The sequence below is a fragment of the Pan paniscus genome, chromosome 16 (genome assembly GCF_029289425.2).
Source record: "Pan paniscus chromosome 16, NHGRI_mPanPan1-v2.0_pri, whole genome shotgun sequence".
NCBI classification, from domain to species: Eukaryota; Metazoa; Chordata; class Mammalia; order Primates; family Hominidae; genus Pan; species Pan paniscus.
The window spans coordinates 52,575,072-52,602,272 of NC_073265.2; the positions used below are offsets into that span (position 1 = coordinate 52,575,072).

General features: G+C 48.5%; 1 protein-coding gene across 2 annotated transcripts in view; it reads right to left on the reverse strand.

Annotated features, from left to right (window-relative positions):
• The window catches only part of CA12 (carbonic anhydrase 12), a 58,735-nt gene that overhangs the window by 3,382 nt on the left and 28,152 nt on the right, over positions 1-27,201 (reverse strand). Inside the window, exons 3-10 of one of the 2 annotated variants that reach the window (XM_003827940.6) lie at positions 19,593-19,772; positions 18,540-18,682; positions 15,080-15,175; positions 13,797-13,860; positions 13,365-13,522; positions 11,895-12,021; positions 1,182-1,214; positions 235-319 (exon numbers count right to left, since the gene is read on the reverse strand). In XM_003827940.6, coding sequence (XP_003827988.1) covers positions 235-319; positions 1,182-1,214; positions 11,895-12,021; positions 13,365-13,522; positions 13,797-13,860; positions 15,080-15,175; positions 18,540-18,682; positions 19,593-19,772 — 886 coding nt within the window. The remainder of the gene's footprint in view (positions 1-234; positions 320-1,181; positions 1,215-11,894; positions 12,022-13,364; positions 13,523-13,796; positions 13,861-15,079; positions 15,176-18,539; positions 18,683-19,592; positions 19,773-27,201) is intronic. The other variant, XM_003827941.6, reaches the window with a different exon arrangement.

Genomic DNA, 27,201 nt, shown 5'->3' on the forward strand with positions numbered 1-27,201 from the left:
ACACACGCTTCCAAATCTGAGCACAGTGACCCCTGAACCCTTTGAACGACCAGGGTCACATGTGCGTCTCATGCAAAGGAGGCCAGGGCACGGGTGCTTTGGGGACGGCCCTCCTAGGGTAAGTGGTGGTCCAGGTGACTGCGGCTCTTCATGCCACAAAGCTGCCTTCCCAGGCAGACTAATCATCATGGACACATAGCTGCCCATTCCCATTTTGGACCCAAACCAGCTCACCTCTTCCTTCTGAAAAGCCAAATGGACACCACCACCACAATACAGATGCCAAGAATGCCAGCCAGGGCCAGTGAGAGGATGATGCCTGGTGAAGAGGTAGAGGGCACACATTACACTCCTTCCTTCCCCTCCATCTTAGCCCATGGCCCCCGGGTGTGAAATCATGGCCCAGCTGCATAATCATCCACAGAAAGGAATAATTTCCCCATCCCTGTTCTCAGATTCTGGTCTTTGGCTTAGTGGGACTGGCTGGAGTATTTTGAGGTGGCCATTTGCAAATTCTAGTGGTTTTCCAGCAGAGGCTCTCAAACTTACACAAGGGTCATCTGAAGAGCTTGTTTAAAATGTAGGGTTTTTTTTTTTTTTAGCCCAACCCCCAGAGATTCAAATTCAATCTGTTTGGTGCAGGGCCCGGGAATCTGCATTTTGCCAAATACTTACAGCTGATACTGATGCACGTGGTCCAAGAACCACACTTTGATAAGCCCTGGGCTACACAAATAAGAACTTACTCTGTCTTTGCCTGCTGGATTTAAGGCCCATTGGCTGTCTCCATCAGTTTTGCCCCCAAGTTCCATTGCACAGTCCTAAGCAGTCCCAGATGACCAGTAGTCCATTGCCAAGGTCATGCGGCCTGTCAGCTGACCTCCACGATGGGCTCTGGTATGTTTTCAGCAACAGCCTCCCACCATGACCAAAAGAAAGTCTTAGATAGGTTCTTTGAATACACACATGCTGTAGAGTGATTGGATCTTTCATTAGAGGAACATTTGATTGGCAGTTCATCTTTGAATCACAGAGCGACTTGAGGGTAAGACCCATAGCAAGGAGAGGGCCAGGAGCCACAGCAATAGTACAGAGAAGCAGAGAGGACGGGCTTGGATCACACCAAGAATCACAGTGATCACCCAGCTGCAGCATGCACGGCCGGCTGCCCAGCCACATACCCAGACTCAGTCCTGCCGCAGTACAGACTTGCACTTAAAAGGGGAGAGGAAAAGACGAGGTTACTCTAGAGTCAAACCACACTGGATTTGAGCAGCGTGTTGAGAGACGCTCTACCATTTGTTTGGTCTTAGGCAGACAGACCTCTAGGGATGTCCACCCTTGGCTCAGGGATTACCTGATGAAGTACAGGAAATTGCCCATCTAGGGAATTCATACTGCAATCCCTCCTTCCAATGCTCTTTTTTTTTTGAGATGGAATCTCGCTCTGCCACCCAGGCTGGAATGCAGTGGCGCGATCTTGGCTCACTTCAACCTCCGCCTCCTGGGTTCAAGCAATTCTCTGCCTCAGTCTCCCGAGTAGCTGGGATTACAAGCACCTGCCACCACACCCAGCTAATTTTTGGATTTTTAGTAGAGACGGGGTTTCACCATCTTGGCCAGGCTGGTCTTGAACTCCTGACCTCATTATCCACCTGCCTTGGCCTTCCAAAGTGTTGGGATTATAGGCGTGAGCCCCTGCGCCCGGCCCCGATGCTCCTTTATCACAACAGTTTCCTGGCTAGGGCAAGACTTCACTTGAGTTTTTGTTTGTTTGTTTGTTTGTGTTTTTTTGAGACAGAGTCTCGCTCTGTCACACATGCTGGAGTGCAGTGGCACAATCTTGGCTCACTGCAACCTCCACCTCCTGGGTTCAAGCAATTCTCATGCCTCAGCCTCTCGAGCAGCTGGGATTGCAGGCGTGCACCACAACGCTTGGCTAATTTTTGTATTTTTAGTAGAGATGGGGTTTTGCCATGTTGACCAGGCTGGTCTCGAACTCCTGATCTCAAGTGATCCACCTGCCTCGGCCTCCCAAACTATGGGGATTACAGGTGTGAGCCACGGCACCCAGCCAAGATTTCAGTTTTTAATACAACATGGCCAAAGAGGAAAGGTGAAGAAAGGTAGGGATCAAAGCCTGCTTGGGCAGGCTCCTGTCCATGTCCCTGGTACCTGCCTCACTTCCTAAGCAAGGAATCCATCACCAGACTTCTCCCCCAGCCCATCAGCTTGTCATCATGGTTTGGTTCTATTTTTGCTTTGTCCCTCCTGGACAAATGCCTTCACCACATCAGCCCCACTTCTCTGCTCCATGGAACCAGGGTATTACGGCTTCAACCAGCAAGTTACTGTTGGGGATAAATAAGGTGAGAGAGAAGTCCTCAGTGTGGCTGAACCCGTGCCCAGCTACCTAAGTCTCACAGTCGGCCTACTAGCCACCTCCTGGGGGGAAAATCACATGAGAATCCATTGTCTTGAGTGAGCAGAGGATCCCAGTCATGAAGTCTCCCCTGAAAACCCTCAGCCTGTTTTTTCCAAGGTTCCCACAGCCATTCCCCATTCTCCTAATCAGGTCCTTTGTCTAAAGAAAGTGTGGATTTACACGTACCCTTCTGTCTGGTGGTTTTCTCATCTCAATGGAAACTTCTAGCATGTGTGTGTGTCTTGGAGGAAGAAGGGGTATTTGTTCTAACTCACATTGGGAGCCACAGTTGTACAGATGGTGGCCACCCAGCCTGACACAGAAGATCCTGTGCCCATAGAACCCACAGTGGTGGCTGAGGCCCTGGGAGAGCCCTGGTCAAGTGTAAGATGCCAGCAGGGGGCCAAGGACTCTCCCTTGGGGCCCTTAACAGCCTGGGGAACCAGATCTGAGGCTGCAGAGTGAGGTTTTGCTCACTGCCCCTTCTCCTGTCATATGGCCCAAGTCTAGCTGATTCCCCAGGAGCCGTCAGCCGTGTGCTTTTCCGATTGTCTTTTTCTGCAATCTCACATTGAACCTGCAGAGCCTCTCTGGTCCAAGGCTGGGCCCTGGGGGTTCCTGGTCTGGCTTCCCCAGGTGGCACCGGGCTGCTGTGAGGGTTAGCAGAGCAGGCAGGGAGAAGAGCTGTCCCCAAGGACAGGGAAGCCTATTCTCCCTACTCTGCTCGCCACCACCAGCTGCTCATGACCTCCCGAGTGGCAGAGAGTGGCTCCACTGGCCAGACTCCCTGCCCCAGGCCTCTTCGTGTAACCTGAATACAAGGGCCAGCCTGTGGCTTGGGGAGGTGCTGAGGACATGAGTCTCCACCTGGAGGGAGCTTCCAGTGTTTGTACAGCACAAGCTCTGTTTCCTGCAGGGCCTGTGGCCTCTGCACAGTGGAACTTGGTATTAGGGTTGGTTGTTTCTTTTTTAAATGTAACCAGAGACCATGGTCCCTGGAATCTTAAAAAAACAAACATAATAAACCTAGCCATGGTTTTTCTTCCCAACCCTTTGATGAAATACACTCTCGTTCTTTGTTCCTGAAGCTCCAGATGCTTGTGGTGCCAAACCAGTTCTCGCCACCTGAAGACTATTACTAGGAAGCCTTACCACCTGGCTAAGCCATCCAGGCTGGATGGTTTCTAAAGTCATCTCTTTCACAGTCACCTCAAACATTCTGAGAGTCACACAGGCCCCAGACCACTGAGCAGCCCAGTCTGTGGCTGGTGGGGGTACCCTTCATGCCTGGTCTTGGGGAGCTGAGCAAAGTCTATGGACAGCAAGGCCCCAGCAAGGGTGGGGCTTTTCTCAGGGCACATGCCCTGCGTGGTGGCTTCTCTGGAGGGAGAGTCTGGCTTCCCCCAGTTATTACGCGGGGTTCCTTTTGGAGGTCCTGTAAGCAACAGCATAGTTGAACCCAGTGCTGTGACCTGGGATCTTTGCTCCTTGAGGACCACTTGTCAAGGCCTAAATGGACTCTCCTTGGAAACAACGAAATGAGACCAAACAGGCATGAAGACAAAGAAAGCCCCAGAGACTGGGACAGATACTTTTCAGCTAAGACTTTGATACAGCAAAAACGAAGCAGCTTGACTGAGCCAACATCATAAGCTGTTAAGGAAGAGGAATGCCGGCGAGGGTGTCACCCGATAGTTCCACCACCTCAGGAAGCCCAGGGCAGGAAGGTGTTGTTGGAATGCTGTCCCTGCCAATCGAGACAGCACCAACCATCATGGAGGCTCCGCTTCTTTGCAGAAATGGGCTTGAGTCCCATTGGAGGCAGATGCCAAAACATCTGTTATCTGATGGGAGAGAGAAAGTCAGCGAGACTTTCAGGACACAGGGAGAACTGTCAGGGCAACCAGAGAACTAGAGCCTGAGTGCGAAGCCAAAGCCTGTTTCCCAGCAGAGCCTCGGCTGGGTGAGAGCGAAGCCTCTAGGCACTGTAGAGAACAGGCATCAAAGATGGTACAGGGAGGGGCAGAACTAGAGAAATTCACTTTCAGGTTAAAGAAATGGTTTGTTTCTGAATAGGAAAGAAGGGAGGCGATTCCCACGGAAGAACAATGGGACAGACAGTAGAAATGGAGACAGGCTAGGTCACAGAGGTGGCCCACGAGAGGCATCGAGTGGCAGCCCAACAGAAGGAGCTCTGGGGCTGGCTGGTAAGAGGGTGCACACCATGAAGACGTGGGAGAGCCGCCTGTTCACAAAGTGCTCGGGTATGAGTCAGGGCGAGCAGAGAGACGGCAGTGTGACACACACAAGGAAACCACACAGATATAGAAGAACTCGATGGTCACACGCCTTGCCCAGGAAGGTACAGACACCCGGAGAAGGTCGGTGAGCTGCTTGCCACAAGGGCCTTGCTACCTGTTCTGGCAGGCCCAGGAGCTGCGTCTTCCACCGGCATCTTGCTGGACCGAGGGATGCTGGTTAAGGGCTTTTGAGGTCTTCTGAAGCCTCAAGCATAAACACAGAAGAGTCCAGCACGAGGAACAAGCACCTCACTTTCACATCTGGAGGTTCCTGGAACAACAGTCTAGTATTTTCTAGCTCTATTTACGATTCTGTTTGACTGTGGACTATAATCCTTTTCAAGTATTATTTTAAAGTACACACTGTTTACATAGATGGCATGTTACATAGTGATATCCTTAGCCGTCTCCAGCCTTGTAAAAGAGGTCAGAGAGTTTAGATTTATCAGGGGTTTGATAGTTTAAATACACAAAATCTGTTAGGAAGGTAAAAACCCCCTTATTATTACACCTAATAAAAAATCAAAGAGTCAAGAAACTGCAAATCCAGTGCTATCTTCAGATAATGCTTTGCCAAGACAAGGAAGATGCCCTCACCACAGAGTGGAGCCATCTTCAGAGGACATATTTAACTGCGGAGTTTTCCTTATGAACGCTATGCAACCCAAAACAAGGATTGCTACAAAGAAATCTGCCAACAAGATAGTACCAGATTACATGGGGGAACTGGTTTTATACAGCTATGATGGGACTGAGGGCTTTGCCTGTAGATTGCAGGAATGCAGGCCCTGCAGACAGCACGTTGCTCTGAAGGGCCTAAATCCCAGAGCCTCAGGGGCAGGTTACAATGCTGGCACTGGGTGCTTGGCACTCTAAGCTGTCTTCACTGTCCCTGGGGAAAGAATGGGTGGCGGGACGGGGGCCTTTGATCCCTATCAAGCCAGAGCTACAGAAGGCACAACAGCATCTCTAGGCAACTTCCTCCCGGACCTTCAAAACTGACAGCTAATTTCTGATCTTTAATGTCTCTTAAACAAATGGGTTGATTTTTAACATTGTTAGCAAATGGAGACCACAGAAAAACAAGACAATAAAATGAAAAGGTGACAACTGGCCAGGCTTATGTGTAAATCATTCTGCAGAGAAGACACTGAGGAGGGGAGGGAACTGGAGATGGGTCAGGGACATTCTTTCAACAAGCTTATATTGAGCGCCAGGCACCATGCCAGGCATAAAAATGAGTAACACGTCAGTCATCCCTGGCCTTAAGGAGCTTGTAGTATGTGTATAATATGTACGTATTGTTCTTTTTCTATTCGTCTTTGCTGTGTGTTAATAATTACTCTATGGTGTGTCAAGTAACATAACAGAGATGGAGACGTGGTTCTGGCTGCACTGAGGGAGATTAAGTCACCTTTAGAGGGATGGGGAGGACTTCTAGGAGGACGTGATTAGAGTTGGGTCTTGAAAGAATTTTCCAGATGGAGGAGGGAGGGGGCATCCCAGACATCAAGTGTGTGTACTTGAAAGCATCTGCCCTACAGTTTTGGGGGCTGAGGCTAAGAGGGCAGGGATGGGGCTGTGGGGAGATGATGTGGAAGGATCGGCTAGGGCCCCATCACCAAGGGTGGGTCCAGCCGTCTGCCCGGCCCCTTTTCCCATTGTCTTTCCTGAACATAGTCTGCCCTGTGCCATGGGCTGTGTTTAAGAGCAAGATGACACCCACCATGGGGTTTTCTGTCCCCCATAGCGCATAACTCGGACTGTGCTCAGGAAACATGTGGTGTGTTAAAGGCACTAGGACCTCACTTCTTAGCACCTTGGACCAATGCTCCTGACTGTTCGGCCTCTGACCCAGACCAGCGATTGAAGGTGGAAATGATGCTGGCTAATCATTTGGATCCTTTGGGAGAATCGATGATATTCTTTCAGCTAATAGCTTTTATTTATAAATAGAAACTTTAAGAAATACAAGGTCAATAATGATAACACATGCATTCTAGCCTCAAAAAATTAGATAATTAGCCATCTTAGCCATGTATGATTTCCTTCTCCCTCCTTTTAAGGTTTCATAAAATTGCCCAGGTCTAGGCTTAAGCAGATCCTAATTGCAGGACTATAGATTTGCCCTTGCGGTTTGCTGCCTGGCACCCTCGTCTGAGTGTGCCATAGCTTCTCTGGTGGGTGACATGCAGTTGCTTAGAGCAAGCTCACTAATGATGTGATTATAGAAACTTCTTGGCTTCCTTTTGTCCCTCAAGTTTCCATGGCCCTGACATGTTGAGCACAGGGCTAGATGGTGTTAGCATTTTTGTCTGATGGGCTCTTGCTTTATTACCCAGCATCTGGGCCCAGTGTTGGTGCCACTGGCTAGGAGGAGGTGAACTCAAAGGAACCAAGAACCAGGCCAAAGCCCTAAGCCTGAGCCCCTGTGATGTCCCCCTGCCTCTGCCGTCTTTCCCCTTTCCCACTAAGAGCACCTGACTTGAAACCCGAACTGGCCCGAGGACATGTCCCCTCCCAGGGGCCCACCTTGAGGACGAGTCTTGCTTTCTCCTTCAGCTCAAATCTTCCAACTGCCACTTGGAAGAGGCACTTTTTTTTTTTTTTTTCAGATGGAGTATCACTCTGTCGCCCAGGCTGGAGTGCACTGGTGCAATCTTGGCTCACTGCAACCTCCGCCTTCTGGGTTCAAGTGATTCTCCTGCCTCAGCCTCCACAGTAGATGGGACTACTGGCATGCACCACCATGCCTGGCTGATTTTTTTTTTTTTAAGTAGAGAGGGGGTTTCACCATGTTGGCCAGGCTGGTCTCGAACTCCCAACCTCAGGTGATCCACCTGCCTTGGCCTCCCAAAATGCTGGGATTACGGGCATGAGCCACACCCAGCCAATGGAAGAGGCACTTTTTAAGAATGGAAAAAAGTGCCTGACATGACTTTCACTTTTCCATAAAGAGTGGACGTTTTAAATAAAGGCAACAAGAAACATAACATACAAGAGAGAAAAACTCATACAAAAGGGAGAGAGAAAAAGAATAAAGGGGGGATCCTGAAGAAGTTGCTACTTCAGAGGTATCTGCACCCCTGATAAAGGATTTGTACACTCCTAAGGGTGCACAGTTCTCTCTCACGCTACGTCTCTTGGTCTTACCCAATCATATAAAAAAGAATCTATACTTGAATTCTAAAGGAAGATGGGGAACAAGGTCTCTCTTGGGTTGGTTTGTTCTGCCTCAGTAACTTCAGCCTTACTGTTTCAGGGATAACCATCATCACACTGAAATGTTCATGCCATAAAACAATGAAGACCAGGGCATGTGATATAAAACTCCAGACTCCTATGACATGAGTGAAAACAATCAGTTCTGGGCCGCAGAAACCCTGGGGCAGTGGTTTTCCATCAGGGGAAAACTTGCCCCTCCTGCCTGCACAGAGTTGGCAATGTCTGGAAACAGTTTTGCCTGTTAAAACTGGGGAGGGGCAACTGGCATCTACTGGGTAGAGACCAACGGTGCTGCCAATGCTGCAACACACAGGACACCCCCCACTGTAAGAATTATCCTGCCTAAGTTGTCAATAGTGCCAAGGTTGAGAATCTCTGCCCCCAGGCTAAGGTGTAGCTGGACTATAAACCTCTTAAGGACAGAAATCAGGACCTGTACCCCTTTTCTAAGCACAGTTGAGGAAAATAGCAGGGTTAAGTTAAATGATTCAGTCCCAATTGTCCCAACCTGGCTAAACTTCAGATCCTTCCCCAAAGTCCATGTACTTTCTCTCATAGGGATTTTTTTTTAATTTTAAAATTTTAATTATTTAAGAGACAGGGTCTCACTCTGTCACCCAAGCTGGAGTGCAGTGGTGTGATCATGGCTCACTGCAGCCTCAAACTCTTGGGCTAATGTGATCCTCCCACCTCAGCCTCCCAAAGTGCTGGGATTACAAGCATGAGCCACCACACCCGGCCATCCTAGACGATTTTTTAAACATCACTTTTCTCCTGGCAGAATTTTCTGACTCTGTAGTTCTTGTTAACTTCCAGAGAAAGCCCTGAGTAAGCCAGACCCTAATTACAAACATGCCTCAGTGGATGAGGCTACAATTTGAGTCCAAACTGCTCAAGGTTCACACTGACAAAGTCTCACACCATAAACCTGAAACGTCATGTTACAGTCTGAGGCCTGCTCCGAGCTGGGTAAGAGAGGCCTCGTGAATGCAGCCCCCTGGGCAGATGAGGTTTGGGCCTTCACCCCTTTGGGGCTGCCTCCTCATTGCTCCTTGGGAAGCAGCCCCACTTGCTGCCTGTGTCTTTGGGAAGTGAAAGGGAGGGGAGAATTCTGGCCAAGCTTCTACAATCAGCCTCCAAATGGACAGGTTTTCCTTGGACTGCCACAGAGTCTCACTCAGAGGAGAAAGCTGGTCCCAGCCTGGGCTTGTGGAAGCACCAGCTCTGGGCAAACCATGGAGGAAGAGCAGTGGCAACGCTGCATTTGGGCTTTGATCTTGACGTCCTAAGCTGGGAGTTGGTCTCCAGACTTCTGCTTAGAGGCCCCTCAAGCTCCCGTGTCCAGACTGGGAGAATCTACTGAAGTGCTTGGCTAAAAACCTGCCTACGCTGCCCCACTATAAGCAGCTGCTTAGACACAAGCCGGTCTAAGAAGATGGCTAATTATCCCCAATGCCATAGTCCATCGTTACAAGCAGGGGTTACTTTTGGATGTCAGAGTCAAGTTCCTGCCCGGTTTCTTCTGATCCTCTGTAACTGCCCTCAAACACTGTCCCTGCAATGTAAAGTCAGGATTGGCAGTTGTTAGTGTCCACTTAACCATCACAACATATTAGCACCGAAAGGACATGAGATCACCTAATCCAACCTGGCTTTTTTTTTTTTTTTTTTTTTGAGACAGAGTCTCACTCTGTCACCCAGGCTGGAGTGCAGTGGCATGATCTTGGCTCACTGCAACCTCCACCTCCCGGGTTCAAGCGATTCTCCTGCCTCAGCTTCCTGAGTAGCTGGGATTACCTGGCATTTTGTGGCTGAGGAAACCAAGGCCAAAGAAGGGACACGATTTGTCCACAGCATGCAGCCAGGAGGAAGCAAAGCCAGGCCTTGAACCTAGGCCTCCTGACTGTAAGGAGAATATGTGCCACCCCTTCCCTGGGTGTGCATAGGTGAGCTCAGAGAACAGAGCCGGCAATGGGGTCCTGGGATCGCAAGCAAAATTCTATCTGATCTATGTGGGCAAAGTTCCTAATCTCCTGGCAGAGTTTTTATGTTTTTGGTTTTAAGAGTTGAAGTAGTTCCATTTAACCCTTGGATACTACATTCTCCACTTAGAAGAATGAGAAAAGACAGCGTTGTATCCATAACAGATTCACAGGGATAATTCCATGCACTCAGTTCATTTCCTAGAAAAGAAACTGTTAGTTATCATCATATGGATTTTGAATTTTCAGGAAGGCTACTGTTCACAGATTCTGTTTTCCAACTGAGAAACTGAGGAAAGAGGGAAATGATCTTAACTAGTGGTACCTGGAGAGGAGAAAACACAAAAGACAAATTCTTGGGCAGTTCTTCATGAAAAGACAGAGAATGACGTAATCCTGACCGTAAGGATGGGTCAGTTTCTAAAGCTTCCTGGGAAGGGCCTTCAAATACAGTCTCCATATGTTCAACTAAGTTTAGGAGGTGATCGTTACAACCTCATATAATAAGAAAGGAACCCAAAAAAGTGCACCAGGTGAGACGAGGAGAGCAGATTCTGACAAGTGGGTTAGCGGGTTATCTTTTGTTTTTGTTTTTTGTTTTTTTTTGAGACGGAGTCTCGCCCTGTCACCCAGGCTAGAGTGCAGTGGTGTGATCTCGGCTCATTGCAACCTCCGCCTCCTAGGTTCAAGCGATTCTCCTGCCTCAACCTCTTGAGTAGCTGGGATTACAGGCACGTGCCACCACGCCCGGCTAATTTTTGTATTTTTAGTAGAGACGTGGTTTCACCATGTTGGTCCGGCTGGTCTCGAAATCCTGACCTCATGATCCACCCACCTTGGCCTCCCAAAGTGCTGAGATTACAGGCGCAAGACACCGTGCCCGGCTAATTTTTGTATTTTTAGTAGAGATGGGGTTTCACCATGTTGGTCAGGCTGGACTTGAACTCCTGACCTCAGGTGATCCACTTGCCTTGGCCTCCCAAAGTGCTGGGATTGCAGGTGAGAACGGGTTATCTTTAAATATGAACGCCAGGCCCGATTTGGTCCACACGTGATGCTGGGGATGAAATGGAACTGCACAGACCAGCCATGAAGATTCCCAAGCTGGGAACCAGTCGAGAATCTACAGTAAGAAAGTGAGCTTGAAAGTGAACTCAGAGGTCTGAAGAGGGGTGTGGGCCCCAAAAGTGCTCCCTCACCCCTTTCCCCTGATGCCCAGTTTCCAGCAGTGTTGATATAGGCACTGAGCAAGGAAAAAGGTTAATGTTCTACTGGGGAGTTATTGGTTACAGCTGTGAAAGGGAGAACCGAGCCCTTGTAGCATTAGGAAGAAACCAAGCTATTAAGTTTTGTTCAATTGGGAACTTATGTGCTTGTGCTTATGCAAGCTCCAAGGAGGTTAGACAAAAATGCAGTGCACAAGGGTGCTTCCTTGCCTAACAGGCCCTGCTACAGTAGACATGGTTGTGGGTTACACTCACTGTTTTACATCTAACATAGGAAGATTCTTGCTCATTTGGTGGTGGTGCATGAATCACCTGGCCAGGCCTAAGATAGGCTGGCTGCAGCCTTTGATGCCAAGAAAGCCTAGGGAGGGAAGTTAGAAGTCTGATCTCATGGAAAGGTTCCTATCCTGTGTCTTAGAGAAGGGATCATTGTCTGGAACAGAGAAGTCCCCAAGGAATTCTCTCTTCCCCATCTGTGCAAGACTCCCAGGCTTAAAGAGTGCTCTGGTCCATGTGCCTGGGGGCCCCGGCTTTTTGCTTCTCTGCAAAGACTCACTGAAGGGGGACCCCAGTGAGCCCCACACCTAGTCTCACAAGGCGCCTGGTTCCCGTGGCAGCCAGGGAGCTCTCAGCCAACTTCTTGAGGGCATCAGTGCCAGAGCTGCATTCACAGAAGATCCCAATGTCTTGGCACCACACTCCCGCACCCCCTCCCCACAGCAGTGCCTCTCCTCACCTTGGGAGAAGGAGGTGTATACCAGCCTCTCATCGAACTTCTGGACCTGCCGGAAGTTGTTGATCATTTCTCTGGGGGAAGGGTCGTCCATGTGTGTGCAGTACAGGGCTGTCTCCAAAGCCAGCAGCTGAGGGCAAGAGCAGAAATAGCCCGCAGGCAGAATGACCTCCTCGCCTGATCCCCTGGGAAGAAGCTAGCTCTCCGCTCTTGCACCTGGGAGAAGCCTCTGGAACCAGCTTCTGTGGGGCCGGGTGGGAGATATTAGAAAGCAGAGGGAAAGCCAGAGAACTGCTTCCCTCCACAGTGGGTGAGTGGGAGCTGGGCAGCGCTGGATTTATCTTCCCAGCACCCGAGACTTCAGGGAAAGGCAGTGCTGTTAGTTTCCAATTATACCTGGAATCTGCCCTGCGTGGAGGGAAACCTGGGGTGATGGAGTGCTCCTTAATCTCCCACAGAGACTGAGTTCCTCTCATGAACTTAAATTAGAGCCCAGCTCTCAACCAGAGGGTCGCAGGGCTTGTTCTGATGGTCATATCAGAAGGAATAAAGGAGGGAGTTAAGAGTTTCACAGGCCATCTGATTGCGGGTTCCGTGGCATTTTCATGCACCTGCATAGATTATATAACCCGTTCCCAAGGCAGTTTCTGAGGTAGGATGTTGCTGCTTCCCCACATGTTTCATCCATCTCTTGGTTCATCATGTCCTCATTCCTGTCCACCCACCTGCTGCCATTTACCAGGTGACTCAGAGCAGAAGCTTACTGTAAAGAGGAGCAGCTGTGAGGCTGCCCTGGACGCATGAAGCTGGGGTGGGGCTGTGAGCCAGGGTGTAGTGCTGGCCCCAGCCCCATCTCCTGGGGAGCCATTTTTCTTCTCATGAATTTAGGCTGTGGAGGACAGGTATGAGCAGTGACATGGAACTCAGATGACCTAACTTTGGGTCTCAGCTTTGTCACTAACCCGCGGGTGATCCCACAGACTTCTACTCTTCTCTCTCATCTCCTATCAAATAAGAAGCTTTAGAGGTGATGGCTAAGGATTTTGTTCCCCAGTTTGCACTAGACCTTGAGCTTCTTGGGGGCAGGGACCCTCACTTAGTCATTGCTGCAATCCCATCTCTTAAATGATTTCATCTGATCCTGTCTTTATTCTGCCCTGTAAAGGAACAAGGCTCTCTCCTGCCTGGGAAGTGAATACCACCCAGCCACTGAGGGTATATTAGCAAATGCAGATTTAGAGCTCTTTTTTTAAAAAAAGAACTAGGAGACATCTATTCATTTGCCTAGCTTGACTTCTTTTAAAGCTCAGCCTGGAATTTCTGCGGTGCTTTCAGACACCTGTGATATTTGGAGAGGTTTTGAAGAGCTGCCAATGAAACTAAATGAGGAAATCAAGTCATTGATTGTGATATGGAGGATGATGGGGACTGAGGTGCCGCGTGGACTCTGGCTGAGTCTGGCACGACAGTTACCTGCTCCTGGGAAATTTGCACGGGGTTTCGGAAAACTGTCCAGAGCACAGTGGGGTTACAAGGGGGTGTGGTCAGGGACCCCCGGTAGCGGTAATATTCAGCGGTCCTCTCCGGAAGCAGCTCTTCAATGTTGAATCCCGGGATGAATGCTTCCTGGCCTGGAGAGACATGTTGCAGAGGTGATAGTGTCAGCCTCCCTCCGTAGGGCATAAGTGCAGCTGAACAGAGCGACTGAGCCTAGAAACATGAACTAGCTCCTTTCAGGGTCATCTAACCCCAGGACCTGGTTGCAACATTGTTCAACAACCTGCTGCTCTTAACCTGGTGAACACAGACAGCACCTGCCCCTTGTGTTTGTTTTTCTTAAAGTCACACAGGGCTGACTACCCCCTTCTCCAGCAGACAGTGAATATGCATGCAAGGACCCCTCACCTTTGTACTTTACATGTTGAAGGTGACTGAAGATCTTGTCATAGGACGGATTGAAGGAGCCCATCTGCAACAGAGACAGGGCAGGTTAAACTGGGACAGAACAGGATAGGCTGAGCCAGGATTGACGATTGCTATCAGAAGGGCAAAGCTGTGGGTATGTTGCCACCACTGCCTGAAGGATCCACTTTATTGGACAATTATGATGGATCACTAGGCTCTTGGGAGTTAGTGTAATGGTCCTGCCTCTTGCATCTCAGGACATCCTGTTTTCAGCTTAAGGAGTTGGGCTTGAATGTCCTGGGGCATAGGGTACCGTGTGTGCTCTTGATGATCCAGATATGAGCCTGAAGTCTTTGACTAACATCCATGTCACACAGAACTTAAGGAGCTCTGAGTTCACAAAAGCCACGTCAGACAAATGAGCATGTTGGGAAATGAGGTACATACAGCCTCATTAGGAAAAAAAAAACATGCAAGCCAATCAGAAGACAGTCCTCTATCTTGGGATAAAAAAAGAATTCATTCCAGGGTACATATAGAGCAGGGGTGCCCAGCCCCCAGGCTGTGGACCAGTACTGGTCTGTGGCCTGTTAGGAACTGGGCCGCACAGCAGGAGGTGAGCAGCAGGCAAGCAAGCATTACAGCCTGAGCTCCGCCCCCTGTCAAATCAGCAGAGGCCTCCCATTCTCATAGGAGCACAAGCCCTATTGTGAACTGCGCATGCAAGGGATCTAGGCTGTGTATTCCTTATGGAATCTAACTAATGCTTGATGATCTGAGGTGGAACAGTTTCATCCCAAAACCATCTCCCTCCCTGGTCCATGGTCCGTGGAAAAATTGTCTTCTATGAAACTGGTCCCTGGTGCCTAAAAGGTTGGGGACCACTGATCTAGAGGTCCCTTGGATCTAGAGGAGCTTGGATGGCAGGAGTTGTATCAAGAGTTCAGGCATCTGATGGGGCAGATGGAGTTTGATGATCCCTTTCCAGCACAGGTCCTCCCCAGCTGGGCAATTCCATGCCTTACGCAACAGGGCTAGATGTTGGGGCCCATTTTTCCAATGGACCAAAGAACATTCCCCATTTCTGCTGCCCAGGCACAGAAAGTGCTGCCTCCAGGCCAAGAGAGAAGGTGCACTACAGGGGGATACCCCCTGCTCTGGAGTTGACACAGAGTCGATACAGGAACAGCTGATTATCAACAGGTATGCATGGAACAAAAGGTGGAATCCCAACCTCATCCCTGCTTCAAATTTCACCTAAGAACCTTTTAAATATCTCTTACCTCAATGAGAACAGCCAGGACAGCGAGGCCTTCTGACTTGTTGCTGGCAGTGCTGGCGTCAGGATAAAGGTCTGAGTTATAATGGACAATGTGCAGCTGCAGTGGGGGAGAAGCCACCCATTAGGAGATAAGCGACTCATGGGAGCCTGTCGCTTCTGCAGAAGACTTGACTCCAACTGTGAGGACAGAACCCCAGCCCCCTCAGCCCCCCAGACTAGGTTAGTTCTCTCAGACCCTCCCCTTATTTTGCCAAGGATAAGGACATGTGCTCAAGGTGTCAGGGCACGGCTTGTTTTGATACATTTTAGAGACATAATACATCAATCAATATGTACAAGATACACTGGTTTGATCTGGAAGGGCAGGAAAACTCGAATTGGAGGCTTCCAGGACATAGGTAGATTTAACTTTTTTCTGACTGGCAATCAGTTGAGAGTTATCATCAATAGAAAGGAATGTCTGGGTTCCAATAAGGGGTTGTAGAGACCAAGATTTTATCATGCAGAGGAAGACTACAAGTAGCAGGCTTCAGAGAGAATAGACTGTAAATATTTCTGATCAGACCTAAGGTCTGTGTTGATGTTAATGAATGTGGGCTTTTCCTAAATTCCAAAAGGGAGGAGGGTATAATGGGTCATGTCCAACTCCCTCTTCCCATCATGGCCTGAACTAGTTTTCATGTTAACTTTGGAATGCCCTTGGTCAAGAGGAGAGGTCCATTCAGATGGCAGGTGGGTGGGGTGGGGGGCTTAGAATTTATTTTTGGTTTACACAACCCATGCATTTTTGCTGGTTCTTTGTCCTTGAGACTATGACATATTGAGATTTTAACTCTATTTCTTTTCTCTTTTCATTCATCCTTTTCCATCTCATGTGTTTATAAATACAGTTCAACATATGTTATTGAATACAGCTTAATTTTCCCATTTCGAACTTTAAGTGGCTCCTTCTAACTTAAAAAAAATTATATATCAAATTATTTCTTCTTTTAAGTGGTCCTCTATTAAGGATTTCTTCAGAGCTCCTACTTCACCATCTTCCCCTCAAAGGACTTAGTCTGCCACACTGCCCACACCATCTCGGCCTGGCATCACTTTGAGAAACAGAGCTGAATTCCATATGATTAAAACCCCTGAGGTCCTAAGCCCCTATTTCCTTTTACAGCTGACCTTTGAGCTTGTGGTTTGTCTGTACTTTTCTTATTGTGCTCAGAGGAAGTGAAGACTAATCCAAGCATAAAGGAGCTCCCTGTTGAGGAGATTAAGATAGAAAGAATCTTTTTTTTTTTTTTTTTAATGGAGTTTCGCTCTTGTTGCCCAGGCTGGAGTGCAATGGCGTGATCTTGGCTCACCTCAACCTCCGCCTCCCGGGTTCAAGCGATTCCCCTGCCTCAGCCTCCCGAGTAGCTAGGATTACAGGCATGTGCCACCAAGCCCAGCTAATTTTGCATTTTTAGTAGAGATGGGCTTTCACCATGTTGGTCAGGCTGGTCTTGAACTCCTGACCTCAGGTGATCCACCCGTCTCAGCCTCCCAAAGTGCTGGGATTATAGGTGTGAGCCAACATGCCCCACCAGAATCTTCTTATATGAACTCCATCCCAAAGAACCACTGCACTTCCAAGGTCCTTCCTTAGAGGACCCACTTGAGGGACACCCTGATGCCTTTTCTCTAGTATTGGCATTTATGGTCCATCTTAACCAGACTCTTGGTCTGATGCTGTGACTTAATAGCAGAAAATACAAGAAATAGAAATATTTTAAAACACATAAACCCTGCCAATCTACACCCTAACCTCCTTTGTGAAAGGAAAATAAATCTCGAGACCCCCAAATCACTAAGCCAAAGAGAAAAGTCAAGCTGGGAGCTGCCTCCCATTCTATTGCTAAATAAGACGGCTACAAAGATAAAAAAGCTACACACCTCACTAGGAAATTCACTGTGGGCCGCAAGGTCTTTACCCTAAAACAGTTCTGTTGAATTTCACCCTGACAATGTAAATGGATAACTTATCTTCATGGGTTCAGGACAAAGGATAGAACTCAAAGTCATCCCTCTGCTCACCTGAGACAAATGCATTTCTAATTGCTTCTTCTGCCCATGTCTGTTTTATTTTGTAAGAATGCAGATTCGCTGAGCTAGATGAATGCACAAGTGACTATTCCTCTACCCCTCTCTCACATGTGAACGGCTGATCAAAAACTCAGAAGAATGCGACCTCTTGCCTCTTACCTCCCCACACCTTTTAAACATTTCTCCCTCTTTCCCCAGTGTCTGCCCTTTCCCCTTTAAATATTGAAGCCCTCAAAATCATCTTTGTAGAAAGGCACAGACTTGTCTCCCTGTCTCCCGGGCATGTGTCCTTAACCTTGGCAAAATAAACTTCTAAATGGATTGAGTCTCAGACATTTTTTGGTTTACACCTTCTTTATTCCCCATGGGGGAAGCAGAAGTCTCAACACTGCAATTAGCTTGGAGGAAATTTCAGTTCTTGAGCTTCAGGGAAGGGCCTGCTCTGAAATATGTGAACCTCCAGTGGTACCATCCTATTGAACCAGATCCTACCCCTTCCATGCTTGCAAGTAGACCTATGATTAGTCTGAAACATTAAGCAGTTCAGCAGTTATGACCGGAGGGGAAGGGTCTCTATTTACCATGGACTCCCCTGGCTGATCAGTCAGCAGCATTTATCTGCTTGTATTTCCCTGTAAATATTCAGAGCCACACCCCCAGTTCAGGGCTATTGGAGTGCCAGAATGGAGCATCTCAACCCCCTCCTTGCCCCACCCCATCCTGCAATTGCATAGGACAAATGCTCTGCCCGTCTTCTAATTTTCTTTTGGCATTTTGGAGTAGCTTCTCAAGGCAACATGACACGATGCTGTGCTGGCTGACATCTTGTCCCTAGTGAGTCTGCTTGCCGTGATGCCCTGCACATTAGACTGCCAGGTACCCCTAGTCTTGTGGCCAGGTAGAAGAGTGGCCCTAGACCCATGTCCCCATGTTCTAAACACAGCCCATGTCCAGAGAAGGAAAGATAGCATCAAAAAGATGCAAACAGCATGACATATGAAGAAAGGCTGAGAAGTTCGGGGGAGCAGTGAGCCCAGTGTGAGTCAGCAGGAGATTTTTATCTGCACAGATAGGAAGGCAATGTCTAAAAGAAGGGCATGTATGTCCCACTGGGCCACCCTGGGAATACTGCCTCCCCAGCAGCATCACTCAGTAAAAGACACAGGGACAAACTTAGCATGTTCAGGAGAAGAAAGGGACCAGGACAGTGCAGATGAGCTGCAGGCTGGTGGAGTGGCTGTGCCCCTTATGCCAGGGCCAGAGGTGGGGCAGAGAGCCTGAAGGCAGCCTGTCCCATGCTCTGGTGTTATCTGCACAGCAGCCAGGTCGAGAGGGTGCCACACCACCCACTGCAGAGTAGCCTCTGCCAGACTGGCAGCCCTACTTACCTCGGCGGCGAAGTGCTGTCCACTGACGGTGTGCTCGGAGCCGTGCGGGTCATTCGGGTTCCCCCAGTGCAGGTGCAGCTGCGTGGCACTGTAGCGAGACTGGAGGCCCTGGATGTGCATGTCCGAGGGCAGGTTCAGCTTCACTGCGGGGAGTGGAGGAGCAGCCTTCAGAGCCCCGGCCAGCTGTGCACTGCCAGAGAGCAGTCAGGTAGGCAATGCTCACTCCACCCCTGCTGCCACCCCCTGGAGCCCAGAGAGAGGCAGGTGGATGGAGTGAGGTGCGGAGCAGAGATGCAGCCTAAAGGTCAGACACCTGGGCTCTTTCCCTGAGAATGTTCCCTTTTCCCCAAAGCAACTCCAGTGGCACCAGCACCTTCTTGGTTGACCTTGGAAAGTGATGCCAGAAACACTAACACTAGACCAACGGATGGGTGTTTATTTACATATTGATGGATCAGACACCTTTAGTGAAGTACCTTCCAAGCTTTAGAATTATATAGCAACAACAACGATAACTGCTATTTATGAAGCATTTACTTCACTCTGTATGCCAGACCCCAACGTACATAATCTCCAGTCTTCACGGTATCCATCAATACATCCATTTCCAGATGGAAGCTCAAGGAGACTAAAATTCTCACCTAGATTCTCATGGCTCGTAAGCAGTCAAGCCAGAGTTCAAATCCAGGTTGGTCTGACTCCAAAGCCTGGGTACCCCCCGCCAAACTGTGTGGTTCCTTGAATTGTTTATGGTCCAGAATTCACTCCAGCTGCACAGCCAATGAACTACAGTGCTCAGGCCGGTCTCCTGCCCCATCCTGAGAGATGTGCTTCTTCTGGGAAGTGCGGCCCTGGCAGGATCCTCAGAGCCCAGAGCCTCCAGCATCCCCTGGAGAGAGTGCTCCTGGAATCTCTCAAAGACGCCCCCGCCCAGCCCCACCCCTCCTCCTGGATGCTTCCACGGAACACCTCCCTGCCAGATGGAAAAGGACAGGCCTGGCAGCTGAGGGAGACTCAGACATACCCCTCAGGTCTCCAAGGCCTCTCCCTCACCTGAATGGCCATTGTTGGTCAGGAGAAACTGCTTGTTGGCAGACAGATTGTAGCCTTGGAACTCGAGGGGCGTGAGGCTGGCGTCATACTGGAGGATGTCGCTGTGCAGGTCTATGGGGGACTGCAGCAGGCCCCCACACGACGGGTACTTCTTGGACCAGCTATTCTCCCCATCAGGACCTGGACACAGAGATCTATGCTCAAGATTTAGAGTTTCTCACAAAGGGATTTTCCTTATCTTCTAATTCTCTGTTCAATACAATTACTCCTTTTCTCCTCTTTTCTGAATCCCCAGAGGTAAATCTTCAAGGCTCAGAGTCTTGGCCTCCAGAATCAGGTCCAGCAACCACTCAGGACCACCTGCTCTTAAGTGATGTGGGGAAAGAAGGACTAGGGCTGCCCAGGCCAGAGCCAGAAGGCCACCGAACTCTGCTTTATTTTGTACATTGTTCCTATTTGACACACACGTCAAGACCTGTTGACTTTCAGCAATTCAGCATCTGCTTAGCCAGTACCTATTATGAGCCAGGAATTACTCTGGGTCTTGGGGCTGCCAGGTTGAATACAATAGAACCCCTGCTCATCCAAGCTGGCATTCTAGCGGGGAAGAATTTAGCAAATCTGCGGGGCCACCCCAGGTGGGAAAAATTAGTGTCTTACTGACCACAGTGCCAAGTATTATGTTGGTGCAAAAATAATTGCGGTTTTTGCCATTCCTTTCACGCAAAAACCACAACTGCTTTTGCACCAACCTAAATAGGTCTTTGTGGCTGCTGGCTTTGCAAGTATGACCTTCCTGAAGAGAAATCTCTGAGGACATTGACTCTTGATACCCACATTTAGAGTAACTATAGAACCCAATCTGATAGGGATGATTGACAAATGTTAAATAATTATAGGCCTGGAATCACAGAGTGAAGTGCAGAGTTTAAGCTGGAAAAAAATATGACCACACTATAAACTAATTATTACAATATAATTGACACACTATCAGTGAAGAGGAACAGACTTTAAAAAAAGAAATTCCTCCAGGGCTCAAGCTTCTTGCTAACTACCAGATAGCAGTTCCTCCCCTGGAAATGAAAATAAACATGCTATGTGCAGATGAACTTTCCTACTCCCACAGGGAAAAAGTCTTTAAAGAATGTAAATCTATGTTTAAAAGATTATCTCCACGGTAATTAAACAGACTTTCAGGCCAAGGTTTCTCCAGAAAAGCAAAGAATTGGCATGTCATGGCTCGTTAGGGTAGACCCAGGGTGTCCTGTGGGCTCTATCAGAGCTGGGGATCAAGCTTTGCCATCTGGGGTCCGTTCATCAGTATTTCAACACAAGGAAGGTGGGTAAATAGAGAAAAGGGGAAAGGAACACCACCTCTTCTGGGAATTCTTCTGTAGACCACTGCACTGTTTCACAAGGGTGTAAATGTTATATTGGCCCCACAGAATCCCAACCCCCTACATCGTGCTCTCTAACTAGGGGACCGTATCTGAGAGTGGGAAGAATCGGAAGTGATACTTGGTACCCAGGTTCATTTCAAATGCTATGAGGCGTTGGTCCCAGGCTTAGTTAGTTCTGACTTCTAGGTCCGGACACACACATCGGAACCCTACTGATTTTTCAGGCTGTCAGCCTTAGGCTATGCATTTTCAGAAATGTTACAGCATGACGGAATTGCAGAATCTCCAGTCCAACCTTTCACTGGACACCAGTCTTCTCACTTGGGCATGGCAGAGTCTCCGCTGAGCTCTACTATTCTTATTTTCAAGGCCTCAAAATAACTCAACTACACCAAGATGGTGACTAGGGAAGAGGGAGGCTGGAGGATATCAAAGCAGGCACTCCAGGGCCAAACTGGAGTAAGACAATTATTCAGCTGGGGGCCAAACCGAATGCTTTAGGGGCAGTGGGGAGCAGAATGAAGCAACCATGAGGCCTCATGTAGAACCCCAGGGTCAGGAAGAGACACAGCACAGGGTAAGACTCCCTAAGTGAGGCTGCCAGCCTTTTCTGTGCTCACAATACTGCCTGGGCCCACAGCCAGCAGGGCGGAAGCTGCCAGCCAGGCTTGAATGCAAAAAACTCAGGAAGTAAAGAGATGCATCAATGAGAAGCTTTCTCTTTGCACACATGACTAAAGGGAACTGGATTAGAAGGGTTTTCTTTTCCCACAGTGGAGGTTCAAAAAGGTTTCATCAAGAGGGCATTTTACTGATCGCTAAACGAGAGCCTCGTGAAGATAGGGACCCCTCATCTTCGTCTCTGTGAACCCATATTATAAGTAGGGTCACGTGCCCTCATGGGCATTTAGGAAACATTTTCCCAAAGAGTGAAAAAGAACAGAGGGCTTGGGAAAATGTGACTTGGGGAATGTTTCCTTTTTCTCCTGCTCTAAATACGCTTTATTGGAAGTTAGGACCAAATAAGGTATTTGGGGGCAGGAAAGACTAAGGATATTAAAGGCAGTAGAGTTGGTGTTGGCAAAACCTGTCTTGGAAAGAGAAGCAGCTATGTTGGACCAGGGGAGTCCAGAGAATGAGATTCCAGCATCAGCTGTCCCAACACTTCAGTGGGTTATGTTCCCTGCTGGAGCCTCCATTGCCCTTCGTGCAAATGGTGGGGGTGGTGGGGGTAGTGGTGGGGATGGGATGTGTGTGGAAGCTATGTTCTGGAAGATTCCTTCTGGCTCTTAAGCTCTGATATTTATTAAGAATACTAGGACTAAGCACCTTCTCCATCTGTCAGGCAAATTTGAATGAGTCAGAGAGGTTGCTCATGTCAAGGCAGCTACTGGGCATGTGACAAGGTGCCCAGGGGAACCAGCTTCGGGAATGAGGGCACAGGGCACTGGTGCTCCAGGACTGGCTGGGATCAGACAGCCATCTGCATCAGGAACCTGCCCTGGTCCTGGCTGCCATCCACAGCAGAGTTCGTCCTTGGGCACCAGTCACAGATCTGTAGGTCAGCAAGGTCAAGAAAGCCTTGTCTTCGCCTCCTCCTCCTCATTGTTATTATATTGTAGTAGCTTTGATCCTTATAACTCTTTAACCTTATGGGGTAAGCAAGGCAGAATTGCACCATTTTATGGGTGAAAAATAGAGATTTAAGTGATTTGCCCGAAGTTTGACTTTGGCTAAGTAACAGTTACTTTGCTTGGGTCACAGGACTTATGTGTCCTTCAGTATTTATCCAGGAGATTTTGTGCACCTGGAATTTCCTGGCTCCCCCACGCTGTCCTTGAAGACAAGGACCACGGCTTATCCATCGCTGCACTTCCCACAGTGCCTGGCACAGAGTGGGCCCTCACATGTTTACTAAGCTGAACTCTCAACACCTGTTTCATGCTTGTTCCTTTCCCAGGGAACGTGCACCCACCTTAATTCCCTCATGTATTTCTTCTCCTCAAAAAAGAGGAGGAAAAATGAGATCACTTGCTCAGGTTCAAAATGTACCCTCCTAGCTTTCTAGCTTACCTGTGTGCAAATGGTTTCTGTTTGGGGGCACTAATTGAAAAAGAAATCTGATTTCTGCCCTGTAACCTGGGAGATGGCCTGCCAAGGAAGTTCATAGGGCCCTCCCCCAGCATGTAATGGCTAGTGGGTGTCCCCGCCTTGCATAGCTGGGGACACTGTCAGAGCAGCCTCCTGTCTTTGTGGCATGTGAGAGATAGAGGCGCCGTGAGGGTGGGCACTGGGACAACCAATATCAGAGGTGACAACAGCAGGCCTTTCTGTTCCCTGAGCTGTGACATATGACTGCACAGTGCTGGCCTTATGCTGGCCGCTACACCCTGGGCTACCATTTTCCAACTCAGTGTCAGCTTTCACACTCATGCCAAGTGCTCCACTGCCAGAAATCCTCCACTAGGAGTGACTCTTCTGAAAGAAGCATTTACTTCCAGCTAAAAATTTGCCTTTGCTCTTCTGAGTTTTGACTTTGCCTCTCCAGTTGGTTGGACTCCTCCCATGATCGTGATACAGGAGGATCACGTATCTTTCACAGTTGGTTTTTCTAAATAAAGCCAAGGCATTATTTCTTTCCTGTCTATGCGTTTTTCCTGCTCTAGGCAAAACAGAAGTGGTCAGAATTCCTGTTTTGAAAGGTAACAAGAGATTAACATGGCACAGCTCAAAATGCCTCTCGTGATTTCCGATAGGGAATTCTGAGGCCCAGGGTGTAGGACCTGCATTATCCAAGGACCAGAATGTTTTTACAGAAAATTTCAAATGTATACAATGTAGAGAGAGGAGTGAAATGAACCCCATGTCACCCAGCTTGGACAGTTTACAATTCACAAACAGTCCTGCCTCATCTATGCTAAGCCCATTCTCCCCTTATCTACCTGGATAACTGGAAACAAATCCAGATATATTTCATCTGTATATATTTCATATGTTTCTCTAAAACATAAGGGCTCTTAAAACCACAGTACCATGACCACACCCAGAGAGTTAACAATTAATACTTTAAGATTACCGAATCCAATTAGAATTCAAATTTTTCCAAATAGGTCATAAATTTTTAACAGTTTGTAAATTTCAGGGTTCAAATACAGTCCATATATTTTTTGCAATATTGCAATTAGAGGATGTGTTATGGCCTAGATTACAGCTTGATGGTGGAATGCCTCATCAGAGAACACCTGGGCCCCGCTCCTCCAAGGCTCAACATCTCAGAGCCAGCTTGGTCTATCCTTTGCCCTTAGTGGGTCATGGACTCCCATGCTTCCATGGGTTAGGCCCTCGCCATGTCACACTGCAAAGGCTTCCCACAGGCAACCAGCCCCAGCCTTCCTTGTTACACTGCCAGGCTGGCTCTCCTGCAGTAACCAGATCAATCTTGTCATAGCCTGGCTTGGGTGGCACCACCCCACCACCCATCCGTACACTCCCTTTCTCCCTAGCATGCCCTGCCCCACCCCAACAAGACAAAGCACAGCCTAGCTGTTTTTCATGGCCTTGAAGTGCCCCAACCTGTCAAAGTCTTCAAAGGCCCCCACATCCCGCCCCAGCCTGCCCCATGCTTCAGCCAGCTCCCTGAGCCTAAGAACAGGCTATGCCAACCCACCTTCACAAATGCCGTTATGAAAAAATCTGCTAAAATGCCCTCTTCTTTCCTCTGCACCTTTCCAAATTTCGTCCACTCTTCAAAGACCAGCTCAGGTCCTGCCAAAGCTACCCCAGTGCTTTCTAGTCCCTGGCTTGAACTTCTCAGCCAGCCTACTCGGGTTGTGCACACTAGCAAGCAGTGATGATTGTTAGCCTGCCTCACCTGTGACTGTTAGAGCCAGACTAGTACAGAAACCTATTACAGACTAGAGCTCAGAATACGAGTTTCAAAGACCTTTGGAAGACCAGAACTTTATGTCATATCCCTACTTACGTCTGAACACATCCTTGAATGGATGTGGGGGGTTTTTTTAATCTCATTTCAGAAATTTAGCCATAAAGGGATGAGAGAAGGGTGTATGTGTGGTGATTATGGTAAGGTGAGGGTAATGTGAAAGATTTTGTTTTTTGTTTCTGTTTTTGTTTTTGAGATTGAGTCTTGCTCTGTCACCAAGGCTGGAGTGCAGTGGTGCAATCTCAGCTCACTGCAACCTCTGCCTCCCAGGTTCAAGCAATTCTTCTGCCTCAGCCTCCCAAGTAGCTGGGATTACAGGTGCGTGCCTCCACGCCCAGCTAATTTTTTATATTTTTAGTCGACATGGGGTTTCGCCATGTTGGCCAGGCTGGTCTCAGACTCCTGACCTAAAGCAATCCACCTGCCTTGGCCTCCCAAAGTGCTGGGAATACAGGCGCGAGCCACCGCACCCAGCCTGTGTTTTTGTTTTTTATGAAGAGGCTTGAGCAAACTGCTATGCAGATGGCAAAAGAGAGCAGAGAAGGAAGGTTGGAGACAGAAGAAAGAGGGGCTCACTGATGAAAGGTAGCCATGGGAAGACAGTGGGGGGATCCAGGCACCGGAGTCAACATTAATTCTGCCCCATGACACTTCTTGGAGGTCATACTCTGAGGTGGACCCCCCTGTGTCTGTGTCAGTGCTCACTGCAGGCAGCTTCCTGGAGAACCTGCCTGGGCCCAAGCTCCAGGGTACATCTCTTTGGGCCAGCTACCAACACGCAGTCAGATCAAAACTTGCCCCAAAGGATACCACTGTAGTGGCAAAGTTTACACATTCTAGATGATGACACACCCTTTTTCAACAAATAGGCACAATTTCAGGACAATGATAGCTTTTGGTTAGTCCCTCAAAGTTTGTTTTGTAAGGAGGTCTGACCATAATGAAAGGCATGTATATCTATATGAAAATGATCAAAAATTATGTACCAAATTTGAATACACATTTAATAAGATGGATTGTATTTGCAATAAAAAACGAGTACTCAAATGTTGAATGAAGGAGAAAAATCTCTAAATGCTCTCCTTCTTGGAGTGCAATTTAATTTTGGAGTTAATGCATTCATTTCTTCAACAAATGTGTCTAGTATGTGTCAGGCACTGTACTAGGTGCTGAAGATGCAATGGAGAACAAAACAGCTCTAGTCTCTGACCTTGCGGCACTCACAGACCAGTGTAAGAGACTGATAATAAATAACAAGTAAACCAATGCACAAGGAAATAATTGCAATCTGCAATCAGCGCTGCAAAGGAATTAAACGAGGGCTGCGACAGAAAAATGGAGGGATCCCTGTCAAGCGGATGATGCAGGCAGGCTTCCCGGAGGAGGCGCCGTTAAAGCTGAGATTTAAAGGACAAGTAGAACCAACCATGAGTGAAACGTGAGGAATGGCGTTCACTAGAGAGGGCCCAGCAAGCTCAGAGGCCCTGCTGCAGTGGAGAGGCTGGTATATTCTAGGGATGTGTGATGCATTGACTCAGAAAGAGTCTGGGATCCATCCGGCCTCCCTTTGCCAGATCTGGGTCCTGCCATGTGCCAAGGCTGAGCTAGGATCATTTGACACCTGCTTGTGTACATTCCTCCATCTGTTAGAAAGGTCTTCCTGTTGGGGGGCTAGTACCCGCCTCTCTCTGGGGGTCATCCAACAGTCCCGCTCTTGTGGCTAGAGCCACAGAGAACACAGCTAAGCCACAGGACTCAGAGGGGACAGCAGACTTCATGTCCCCTCTAAATCCATCTGGAAACCAGACATCCTCAGGATGGTGTCTGCATGTAAAAGCCATTTTTTTAAAGAGATGGGGTCTTGCTATATTGCCCAGGCTGGTCTCAGACTCCTGGGCTGAACTGACCCTCCTGCCTCAGCCTCCCAAAGTGCTGGGATTATAGATGTGAGCCACTGCACCCAGCCTAGAAGCTACATTTTAAAAACATGTTTAAAATATATTTATAGGTCCTGCAGTTCACTTCTGAAGCTGATTAAAATATCTATGTCTTCTCATAAAAACCCAGTGGGTTCAGCCAGTCAGTAGTGTGGTTCCCACAGCATCACCTTGGTAAGAGGTTGACCCACCACACAGAAGGCCACAACCTGCTGAATTCTACCTGTTTTCCTGCCGGGTAGGCGGAGAGGCACAGTCATAAACCCCAATGTCCTGCCCAGAAGGAAAGGAGGTGACCAAGGACATGGGTTAATAATTGATGGATGAGG